At 41.5% G+C, this 11,862-nt stretch overlaps 2 protein-coding genes across 2 annotated transcripts; both read left to right on the top strand.

Moving 5' to 3' along the window:
- Positions 1 to 59: 59 nt before the first annotated feature.
- LOC142382820 (retinol dehydrogenase 14) lies at positions 60 to 2,628 on the top strand. Its single transcript, XM_075468943.1, has 4 exons — positions 60 to 443; positions 635 to 877; positions 1,566 to 1,868; positions 2,063 to 2,628. The coding sequence occupies exons 1-4, from the start codon at positions 323 to 325 to the stop codon at positions 2,320 to 2,322; spliced, it is 927 nt and encodes a 308-aa protein (XP_075325058.1). The 5' UTR covers positions 60 to 322; the 3' UTR covers positions 2,323 to 2,628.
- A 958-nt stretch (positions 2,629 to 3,586) lies between these two features.
- Positions 3,587 to 5,759, top strand: LOC142382819 (nuclear factor 7, brain-like). The gene has a single exon (XM_075468942.1). The coding sequence runs from the start codon at positions 3,690 to 3,692 to the stop codon at positions 5,106 to 5,108; it is 1,419 nt and encodes a 472-aa protein (XP_075325057.1). The 5' UTR covers positions 3,587 to 3,689; the 3' UTR covers positions 5,109 to 5,759.
- Positions 5,760 to 11,862: the final 6,103 nt, after the last annotated feature.

Below are 11,862 nucleotides of genomic sequence, written 5' to 3'. Positions count from 1 at the left end.
ACTTTAATTCGTGTAGGAAATGGGAACCATATGCTCTCGCGAGACTTTGGCATTCAGCGCATGAGCAGTTCGCTACTCTCTGTGAAAGAACTCGGCAATGAATTGCAGGGATTTGTCACCTATTTATTAACTATATATGTCATCTGCAGTGTTAAATCACTCCGCTGTAATTTACCGCTACAAGGACCAGAATGTTCTTGCAATGAATGAAGGGGATAATATGCTATTTTTTTCCACATCCAGCTAGCAAGCTAAGCGGCTAGCATAGCCAGCAGCATCACTAGCTGCTCGTATCAGTTTTGGAAGTCGAGCTCTCAGGGAAATGTATTTTCTCTACACAATTCTCGCTTCTTTAGTTTTATTTTTTATTTTGAAATGGATGAAAAAGAGGAGATATTTCACAGACCTGAAAAGGCTTGATGGTAAAACGGTTCTAATTACAGGTAAATGTATATATTATTTTTTTTTACAGCAAATAGACTTCATGTGGTTTTAATTCCTAGTCTGACTTGAATTGCCGAATGACATTTGATGTAAACACCACTGCCAGCCGATCAAACTATACTGTTTTTGTCTTTTTCAACTCATAAGCATGTGAACTGAACTGTACAGTTTTTTTTTTTTTTTGTTCTAGGTGGGAATTCTGGTATTGGCAAAGAGACAGCTGTTGCCCTGGCAATGAGAGGGGCCCGTGTTATCATTGCTTGCAGAGACCCTGACAAGGCAGAGAAAGCTGTAAGAGAGGTCAAGTTCAAGAGTCACAGTCTCAACGTTGGCCACATGGAGCTGGATTTGGCCAACCTGCGCTCTGTGAGGGAATTCTGTAAGAACTTTCTCCAGAGAGAGAAGAGGCTTGACATCTTGATCAATAACGCAGGTGAGTGTCAGCCTCTCTCCTGCTATTTTTAGAACTTTTTAAATAACAGCATGATTTGCGAAATATAAACTATTTCCCCTACTAAATGAAAAATGTATTTGTACGTTTTATACATATATGTTTTCAACATGCATTCATATATATATATATATATATATATATATATATATATATATATATATATATACACACATATATGAGAAACATGCTGTGATCTGGGTAGCAGTATCTTTGGACCTCAATGGTCAGAAGGGAGCATACCAGGTCAACAAGACTGAGATGTGTTTAGGGTCAAGGCCATTTAAGGCTTTGAAGGTGAGCAGTAAGATTTTAAAATCGTCATGAAGTCTAACAGGGAGGCGAGCACCTGGGTGATGTGTTCATGTCTGTTTGTCGCAGCCATGACTCTGGCTGCAGTGTTTTGAATGGGTTGGAGACAACAGAGAGAGCCCTGACTGATACCTGAGTATTGAGAAGTAGTGAATTACTGCAGTCAAGATGATAACTGACAACTTTTTTTTTAAGTCATCCGTTGAAAGAAAATATCCTTTTTTTTTAAGCTGGGAAAAGACAAATTGTAAATGTCACCATTTGGGTACGTAAAGGCAAGCATCAGCAGCTTGAAGCTTCTTCTTCCTCCACCTCTTTGTATTTGACATCTTTCTCTCCCCTCTTGTTGCCTCCTCAGGAATGCCCAGTATTCTCGACTGGACGGACGACGGCTTCAGCACGTGTTTTGGTGTCAACCACTTAGGTCACTTCCTCTTGACCAATCTGCTTCTGCCTCGACTGAAGGAATGTGCCCCCAGCCGGGTAATCACGCTCACATGCTCCAGCTACAAATACCAGAAACTGGACTTCCAGGACCTCAACTACAACCTGCTGCCGTTCTTCACCTACTGCCGCAGTAAGCTGGCCAACATTTACTTCAGTCAGGAGCTGGCTCGCATCACAGAAGGCAGAGGAGTGACCTCCTACGCTGTGCACCCTGGTGAGAGTTTTTTAATGACTCTCAGCTTGAATCTAAAAAGCTAATGATATGGATCTATGTGTTTGTCTTTCATTGTTACAAACTGAACCACACTTGGCTCCGATATTTTGATGTTTCTTTTAACTTAAAGCATATATAGAGTATTTTTTGACGGTTTGATTATCACTCTGCATGTGTGACGCATGTTACACCAGGTTTTGTCCAGAGTGGCTGGACGTGCCACTTCTCCTTCCTGTTCCGGATGCTGATGCAGGTGGTCATGTGGATGTTTTTTGTGCCGTGTGAGATCGGAGCCCAGACTGTCATCTACTGCGCTGTGTCAGATGAAGCTGCCAAGCACAGCGGGGGTTACTTCACCGACTGCCGACCCGCCACTTTGCGGCCTTTTGCGCGGGACGCCGGTGTGGCGAAAAAACTGTGGGAGGCCAGTGAGAGACTGGTGAAACTGGCATAATGCAAGCTGAGGGAACGGGTTATTCAGTAGAAGTCATGTTCAATGACCCCATCAGCTTTTTTTATGCATTTTATGAATTTTGCATTTGGTTCTTCATTTCATTTTTTGTAAAATACAAGTTGAATATTTATTTGATATGCTTGTGTATTTGAAGAGCAAACGGTTTCTCAGAGTGGTGGAACTTCTTTTTTTTATTTTCGTTGTTCTGTTGTCATGTTTCCTTGCACAAATAAAACAACATTCCTGATGGAATACTTTTATCATAAAACACATCAGTTGGCATGCAATAAAAGTTGATATAATGTGGTCTATAATATAATTGTGGCCTCTCGCCCCATGACGGCTGGGATAGACTGCAGCCCCCCCTCGACCCTACAGTTGGATAAATAGAAAATGGATGGATTTTGATCATTCATTCAGAATAAAATTCAGGCAAACAGAAATACATTCTAATGTTTTTGAAATTGCATGAATGTGTTTTACACAAAAAAAACTGTTTTGTCGAAAATGTCAGTCCAAGATGCTAAATTACGGTTTTGACTTATGCACAATCTTTGAATTCTGAAGGACACTTTACTTAGCAGCCGCGCTCGATGCTGATGGTCAACAAGCGCTCCTCGTACTCTCTCAGCTTTGTACAAAAGGCAGCCGCTGCACTGACAGCACGGAGCTCCATAGAAAAGCATGCAGAATCATCATCAACACATCATCAAAGTGGACTTCCTCATAGTCATCCTTAGTGCCGCAGTCATTAATGCAATAATCCTCATTATAATCATCTTCTTTCTGTCTCTAATGTTCAAATTGATTTCCTCTAAATTATGAGGGTAGAATCACTTCAACACTTAAAGGGATAGTTCGCCTCTTTTGATATGAAGCTGTATGACATCCCATGATATTATCATTTATGAACATTGAATTACCCCCTGCTGCGTCCTGTGAGCCGAATTCCAGCCTCGTTTTGGCGTTGACGAAGGTAGTCCGGCTAGTTTGCTGGGGTCCCTAAAATAAAGCGTCTTGCTTCTCAAAACAATATGCGTTCAAAAGAGTAATACATTTGCATCACAAAATCGTCCATCCAGAAAAAGTCAGACCTCACAATCGCTTGGCGCTATTGGCTGAACGCATTGATATGAAGGGAGGCAGCCCCACCCAGCGTTGTCTCTGTTAAATGTCAGTTTATTTCTATCAGCTCCACCCATGACACGAAAAAACGAAACTGAAACATTAACAGCATCGATCAGGCGGAGAAGACGTTCGATAAAAGAGCTGAAACTGTACTGAAGAACAGACTGAAGGGGAACTGTAAGTCGATACGACTATATTTTGTGATTATAGATTTTATTCTTTAATCGCAGTCAGCAGAAATGGCTGAGAAAACGGAACTTTTGGAAAGTTATTTGAGCTGCCACGTGTGTTCAGAGACTTTCAGAGATCCTGTGTCTCTGAGCTGCAGCCACAGCTTCTGTTCAAGCTGCCTGCAGAAATTCTGGGAACAAGCTGAAAACAAAAACTGTCCCATTTGTAAAAGACAATCCTCAAAGGATCCTCCAATGGTTAACTTTTCCCTGAAAGAACTGGCTGACTCATTTGCTAAGAGGCAAAGTAGCACTTCAGCTGAGATGGAGAATAAAACAAAGCCGAGTGAGGAGGTGGTGTGTGAGGAACACTCTGAAGTTCCTTTTTGGTTCTGTGAAGACGAGCAGAGAGCTGTGTGTCCTGTCTGTGAGTTTTCTCTCCACCAGAGTCACAAAGTGGTTCCTGTAGAACAAGCAGTCGGTGAGCTGAAGGAGCAGCTGAAATCTGACTTAAAGTCTCTGCAGGACAAGAGGAACAAATACAAACAAGTGGAGGAAACATACGATGATGTGATTCAACACTCCAAGAAGCAGCTGTTGTCCACAGAGAGGCAGATCAGAGCAGAGTTCAACAAGCTCCACCAGTTCCTGAAAGAGGAAGAGGAGTCCAGACTGGCAGCTCTGAGGGAGGAAGAGGAGCAGAAGAGGAAGACTGTCAGCAGAGAGATGAAGAGGATTCAGGAGCAGATCTCCTCTCTGTCAGACAGTATCTGTGCTGTTGAAGAAGAGCTGCAGAAAGACAACGTGCCATTCCTCAGCAGCTATAAACCCACTCAGAGCAGAGCCAGAGCCCAGTGCTCACTGTCAGATCCACAGCTGCTCTCAGGAGCGCTGACAGATGTGGCCAAACACCTGGGCAACCTGTCCTTCAGAGTGTGGGAGAAGATGAAGGAGAAGGTCCACTTCAGTCCTGTCATTCTGGATCCAAACACGGCAAACGGCCGTCTCTATCTGTCTGATGATCTGACCAGTGTGAGACATGGAGCCACAGAGCAGCAGCTTCCTGACAATCCAGAGAGAAACACGAAGTATGCTGATGTTTTTGGCTCTGAGGGCTTCAGCTCAGGGAAACACAGCTGGGAGGTGGAGGTGGGAGATCATCCTCACTGGTTTGTTGGTTTGGTTAAAGAGTCAGTTGACAGGAAGGGAAAGGCGTCTGCTACACCAGAATATGGAATCTGGTGTTTATGGCATCGTGATGGAAAATACACTGGTTGTTTTGGTGAAACTGTCAGAGTGAAGAAGAGTCTCCAGAGGATCAGAGTCCAGCTGGACTATGACAGGGGGGAGGTGTCCTTCTACAACTCTGAAGATGAGACTCACATCTACACTCACAGAGACACTTTCACTGAGAAACTCTTCCCATATTTCAGCATTGGAAAAGCTGGTGATGCCAAAACTTCTGAAATCAAAATGATTAAAAAATAAGATCTGAGAGAAGTCATTATTTGAACGATCATGATCAGGATCTGTTAAAAGTTTGGTTCAGTCCAATAAAAGAACATCAGTTTGTATAATATACAGAATGTTTCCTTAAAGCAGCGACAAAAGATGTTAAATCATAAATGTAGTTCTTACATCTTTTTATAAACAGTGAAACATCACGTTTGAGCAGAGAAGCAGAAAAAGGCTTTCATGTTAAATCCACCCACAGAAAAGCTTCTCTGACCATGTTTTCATTTTTAGTTGAACAGGTTCTTTATTTCAGTTCCTCAGTGAATCTCTGATATCAATTCTTTGAACTTTAAAACACGCTTTACTTCCTCACAAAGCTGTTATTTACTTATCGGGTGTCAGTGAAGATTACTGTTGAACTGGGAATACTGTATTCTATACATTCAGTTCATTTAGCAAACAGCCAACAACATAAAGAGCATTCCTGTGTTTAGCAGACTCTGAAAATCATCTGCAGAACTTTCTGGATAATGTGAGACGGTTTATGTTTCTGCTCTAAGTTCATTGCGACTAAGAACTTGTCCGAATGTGTTGAACAGAGCAACAATTGGACTCTTTCTGATGAGTTTGGGGCTCATTTAAGTCATTCAAATATCAGAAACTATTGAGAAGAGCAGCTAAAAACAGCAAAGGCTCACATTAGAGGAAACATCTGGAGTTTTTGCTGTAAAAATGATTTGAATGCTTCATTGTTCTCTCCTCAGTCTCGCAGTTAAACATCTAAATTGTGGACGTCTGTTTCAGTGGCTGCACGGCAACATTTATCTTTCCCACTTCTGAGCTGCTGTTTGTTCCAGCGGCTTCATTTAAACTTTGTTTTCTTACCTGATGAACATGTGTTTTCACTGATATCTTTGTTCGTTTGTGCCAATAAAGAAAAAGAAAAGATCAAATCCGTGCTTCAGTTTGCTTTGTGTGAACGCAGAGAGACACAAATATTTCTATTTAAACTGTCATTTTATTGATAACACCTTAGCACATTTTCTTGAAGTTAGAGAAACACGTGTAAGAGAACAGAGCAATAATCTGAAGAATCAGAGAATCAAGAGGGTTAATATTATCATTATCAAAATGTCACTTATTAAGGCTTCTCTTTAAGGTGAAACTTGTGGAATGAGCACAACAGCTTTAACAGCATTTACAAGTGCCAGCAATTTTTATTCAGAAAGCAGTGAGCAGAGAGTTCTTTATGTTCTGGAGTCCAGCATGAAGGAGCACTCCCAGTCGGGGAAGGAGATGGTGGTGTCGACTTGTTCAGCTTCTGCTGCTCGATCTGGATGTTTGTGAGGAAAACAACAGAAAATAATGAGCGGTGCCATTTCAGAGGTTTCTTGTTGTGTGTGTTTTTTTTTTTTTGGGATGCGTCTCTTACCTCTGCACCTATGTGATAGGCTCTGAGCTCGTTGGGGTAGTTCCGATAGACTTTGAGGGTGGAGATTGAAGGTGGCATTTTTCTGAAGGGTGATGTCAGAGACTTCAGGTGGAGCTGCATCTGTTTGCAATCAGCAAGAGGATACAAATATTGGCTGTCATAAGCTAAAAATAAAACACCACTTCATCTTTGCTGCAAGTAGAGTTGGAATTTCAGAATAGTGAAGGGACAGTAAGGGAGAAGGATGGAGGATGTTAGAAGCCAGAGATAAAGAGGAAATATGATGGGTGGAGGTCCTACCTACGTTTCAGGTGGAGGTTAGTGCTGGAGAATATTGTCTTCTATAATGGAGAGTACTGTTGAGGTTTTCGGTTTTTTTTAAGGCAAATAGTAGTTTCAGGTAGAGCTGGAAGGTGGTGTTTTTTTTGCAGGTGGATGGTTGACTGCATGAGATGGAAGGTGGAGGTTTTAGCAGGTGGATGGTTGACTGCATGAGATGGAAGGTGGAGGTTTTAGCAGGTGGATGGTAGACTCTGCAGGTGGAGATGGAAGGTGGAGGTTTCTTTGCAGGTGGATGGTTGACTCTGCATGAGATGGAAGGTGGAGGTTTTAGCAGGTGGATGGTAGACTCTGCAGGTGGAGATGGAAGGTGGAGGTTTCTTTGCAGGTGGATGGTTGACTCTGCATGAGATGGAAGGTGGAGGTTTCTTTGCAGGTGGATGGTTGACTCTGCATGAGATGGAAGGTGGAGATTTTTAGCAGGCGGATGGTTGACTGCATGAGATAGAAGGTGGAGGTTTTAGCAGGTGGATGGTAGACTCTGCAGGTGGAGATGGAAGGTGGAGGTTTCTTTGCAGGTGGAGATGGAAGGTGGAGGTTTTAGCAGGTGGATGATTGACTGCATGAGATGGAAGGTGGAGGTTTTAGCAGGTGGATGGTTGACTGCATGAGATGGAAGGTGGAGGTTTTAGCAGGTGGATGGTTGACTCTATGAGATGGAAGGTGGAGTTTTAGCAGGTGGATGGTAGACTCTGCAGGTGGAGATGGAAGGTGGAGGTTTTAGCAGGTGGAGATGGAAGGTGGAGTTTTTAGCAGGTGGATGGTAGACTCTGCAGGTGGAGATGGAAGGTGGAGGTTTTTAGCAGGCGGATGGTTGACTCTGCGTGAGATGGAAGGTGGAGGTTTTAGCAGGAGGATGGTTGACTGCATGAGATGGAAGGTGGAGGTTTTAGCAGGCAGATGGTTGACTGCATGAGATGGAAGGTGGAGGTTTTAGCAGGTGGATGGTTGACTGCATGAGATGGAAGGTGGAGGTTTTAGCAGGTGAATGGTTGACTGCATGAGATGGAAGGTGGAGGTTTTAGCAGGTGGATGGTAGACTCTGCAGGTGGAGATGGAAGGTGGTGGTTTTTAGCAGGCGGATGGTTGACTCTGCGTGAGATGGAAGGTGGTGTTTTTAGCAGGCGGATGGTTGACTCTGCGTGTGGAGCTGGAAGGTGGAGTTTTTAGCAGGCGGATGGTTGACTCTGCATGAGATGGAAGGTGGAGTTTTTAGCAGGCGGATGGTTGACTCTGCGTGAGGTTGAAGGTGGAGTTTTTAGCAGGCGGATGGTTGACTCTGCATGAGATGGAAGGTGGAGTTTTTAGCAGGCGGATGGTTGACTCTGCATGAGATGGAAGGTGGAGGTTTTTAGCAGGTGGATGGTTGACTCTGCATGAGATGGAAGGTGGAGTTTTTTGCAGACGGATGGTAGAAGCTGCAGATGGATGTGGAAGGTGGAGGTTTGTCCTGCACGCTGTTGATGGAGACAAAAACTGTATTTACTGATTCAAATATGAAAAAAAACTTAAAGCTATATAACTATGTACAGATGTCAAAACATTTAACCATCTAACTCATATTTAAAATCTTAAATAGATTATTAAATATTATTTAGATTTAGTAAATATCAATTGTTTGTGGGTGGATTTCTCGGCCTAGGCTCATGAGAAACATCCACGTTGTGAAGCGGAGGATACTCTCCAGCCCCATCGGAGACGTGCACAGTCTGAAGCCCGTCTTCAGAGATTGTGGTCGTCAGTGTTGGACGATTCAGCCTCTCCCAGAGCTTCTGCTTAATCTGAAGTCCCAGGTTCAGGCTGTAGGGACGGACACGGCCATTTTTGAACCTACAAGAAACAGAAATGACATTGTAAAAAATAATGAATTGAAATCTTTTAGTACGCTTTAAATGTGATGATGATTCATCTGAAAAAGTCACATCATTTGATAGAAACACACCTCAGCATGTCATCAACCACCTCGTGGTAGATTTGTTGGTACTCCTCCACCGTGTGGTTGTGAATCATAAGCGGGCCGTCGTCCTGTCTGGGAGCTCTGGAGGGCTGGAGGCTGAGGGCCACAGGAGACACTGCTGGGAGGTCTTCAGGTGGGATGGGGTCTCTAGGCTTTGGCACCAAACTCAGAACCTCTAAAGGAGGTTCAGAAGGGCCGGCCACCGCGCTGCGCTTCCTCTTCGGTGAGAGGTTTGCACTTGTGGAGCGCTTGCGTTTTTGGGGCGCTTTAACCACCTGCAGAAGGTCAACAACACAGAAGAGTTCAGACTGGAGGAACCCACTTAACCTTTTGCACATTTTGCTTTGTAAGAATGCAATTCATCATTACATCAGGTTTTTACAGATCAAACCTTATTTTGTTCTACACTTGGATGTAGGAAGATAAGTGATTAAAAATGTTGGGTTGGGATTTGGAATTAATTCAGTTAAGCAGACCTGTACACTTGTCGGGCACAATGTAACATCACATTTTTTATCTGTATGTGAGAATCAGATGTCTTACCTGATGGTCCCTGCAGCACGGACACTGCCTGTGGGCCGTGGTTGTGATCCTCCTGGATCTGCGGATGACCTGGTGGTCGGCTGGTACATCACACTGAAACAGCATGTCAGAGAATGGCTTTAAATGGATTGTAAATGTAAGAAATGAGAATTTCGCAGAGTCCTACAAATCTTTATAATTTCCTAAAGAAAATCTGTGATGTTTTTAAGAAGTCTTATCAATCCACGGAGTTGCTTTGTCCCTGAATAGTTTGGTAAAGAACAGTTGCTGGACCTCATCGATCTCAACTATCAGTGCTTCCTTGCTCAAAATAGTACCTGTTTCACTATTTTCTCCATAAACTCCAATAATAAATGCATTCATTTTGATTCATTCAACACAATAGACATCAAAACAATAAATCTCAATAAAATATTACAATATACAAAAATAAAATCCTCTAAACTCTCTTAAAAATATTCTTTTCATGCTATAAATATGTAGGAAAACTTCTCGTTCAGGTCAGGTTTGAGTTTTTCTGAGTTGTTTCCCTCTGAATTTGGTAGTTTTGCATTTCATTTCATTGGACTGATGGTCACATATATGTCACATCCATAACCTCACCAGTGCCACTGAGCGGAGTATACACAGCTAAACAGAACGTTTTCACTTATTGATGATGACTGATGAACATCATCAGCCAACCACAGGCGGATTAGAGAGGGCAGTGCTTCGCCCAGGTGACCTACAGCTGCCTCACGTGCTTTTTAAGTGCAACGTACAAGTTAACAACCTCAGTGATTTAAGTTCTAGAAAAACAGGTGTGTGAGCTAGTTTTTAGAAAAACAAATGTGTGTGTGTATATATATATATATATATATATATATATATATATATATATATATATATATATATATATATATATATATATACATATATATACATATATATATATATATATATATATATACTTTATAGTAACATTCAGACAGGTTTTGATATGAAAGTATAGTACTTTTAAAAAGAAACGACAGCTCAGCAGTGACACAGCTGAAGAGAGTTCCAGAACAAGTCGAAAAACAACAACATTCATCGTTGTTGCTGCTGAGCTGTATTGTTTCAAAAATGTGCAAAACTCTGATACTAAAATGTCTCCAAAAGTTATAGTAAAAATATATAAATAAATATATACACACACAAGTATATATATATACTTATATATGTAAAGTTTAAGTTGTTAACCTGCAATTTGCATTTCAAATAATAAAAGTATAAAGTCTGACCTTTGTTGGATTTTATAAAAGTAATTATAAGGACAGACAATGTGAGCTACTCAAACAAAATTATTAAAACAAGTTCAAAAGCAAGTTCAGGTCTGACAGTCGGCATCGTTTCAGTCAAAATGACGTTCCCTTAAACTTTAACCCATTTTTGTTCTTTAAAATCACATAAATATGCACTCTCTACTGAATGTCCCCCATTGGGGGATGAATAAAGTATTTTTCTATTCTAATCTATCCTAACTTTGACTTCACTTTATGTTCTGTACAATGTGACCTGGTTAATGGGTGTTTTATATGTTATTTCTGTAATCCCTGACCTTTTGAAAATTTTATGAAAGTAGTTACGAGGACAGATGATTTGAAGTACTTAAAGGAAGTGTTTCAAAAGGGATAAAAATAAACTTAGGATAACTATAAACCAATGCTCAGTTTCATAAACAGGTGTTAAAAGTTTTGGTACAGTTGAGGTCTAACAGTCAATATCATGACGGTAAAAATGACTGAAATAGTATAGAAATAGTATAAATCCCCCAGTTTAACTAAAATTTGGATTATTTCTTCACCATTTGTTTTGCAAAGCAAAGAAAAATAGTAGCCTACAGACTATCAAATTTCTAAAAATCTAATTTCTTACATTTTCCATGTTGGAAGTTTCTTTGAGTCACGGGAAGTTTCTGGGAGTCTTTGGCTCTTTAGAAGATGCAGCAAATTGTCAGTCAAAGTGATTGAAATCAACAGAAATCGATGAGGGATGTCTGAGAAAACACTGTCCTTGAATGATAGAATTGTGTTTGTGTTTAAATGATGATACGACCTAAAAGATGCACCTGAGGAGGAACCATAGCAACCATGGAATGCTGGACATCCAAGTTTGTGCATTGGTTGTTTTCACGGATGTGGACATAATGATGCCACATGATGTTTTTCACATATCACCTCTGTGATGGGATGTTATATCAAGTCTACCTGAAAACACATTTATATATATATGTATGAAGCAATATGCCCCGGCCTTGAATCTCAGGGCAATAGGCCCAAGTCATAAGGGGAGATTGCTCTGGGAGAGAGGAGAGGGAAGTTAGTCCAGGTATGGATTGAAACAGAGTTTCCAGAGAGAGATGAACAGGGTGTTAAATTTTACAGAAGAATTTGCTTACTTAGGAACTGGGAAGAGGAAACTTGGAAGGGGGGCACTGGTTTGAGTTCCAACGGGAGGTTTTCCACAGGAGCGGAGCATCTTGAGGGAAGCGGGTA

The sequence above is a fragment of the Odontesthes bonariensis genome, chromosome 6 (genome assembly GCF_027942865.1).
Source record: "Odontesthes bonariensis isolate fOdoBon6 chromosome 6, fOdoBon6.hap1, whole genome shotgun sequence".
In the NCBI taxonomy this organism is placed as follows: domain Eukaryota; kingdom Metazoa; phylum Chordata; class Actinopteri; order Atheriniformes; family Atherinopsidae; genus Odontesthes; species Odontesthes bonariensis.
This window is presented reverse-complemented; position numbering and strand designations above follow the sequence as displayed.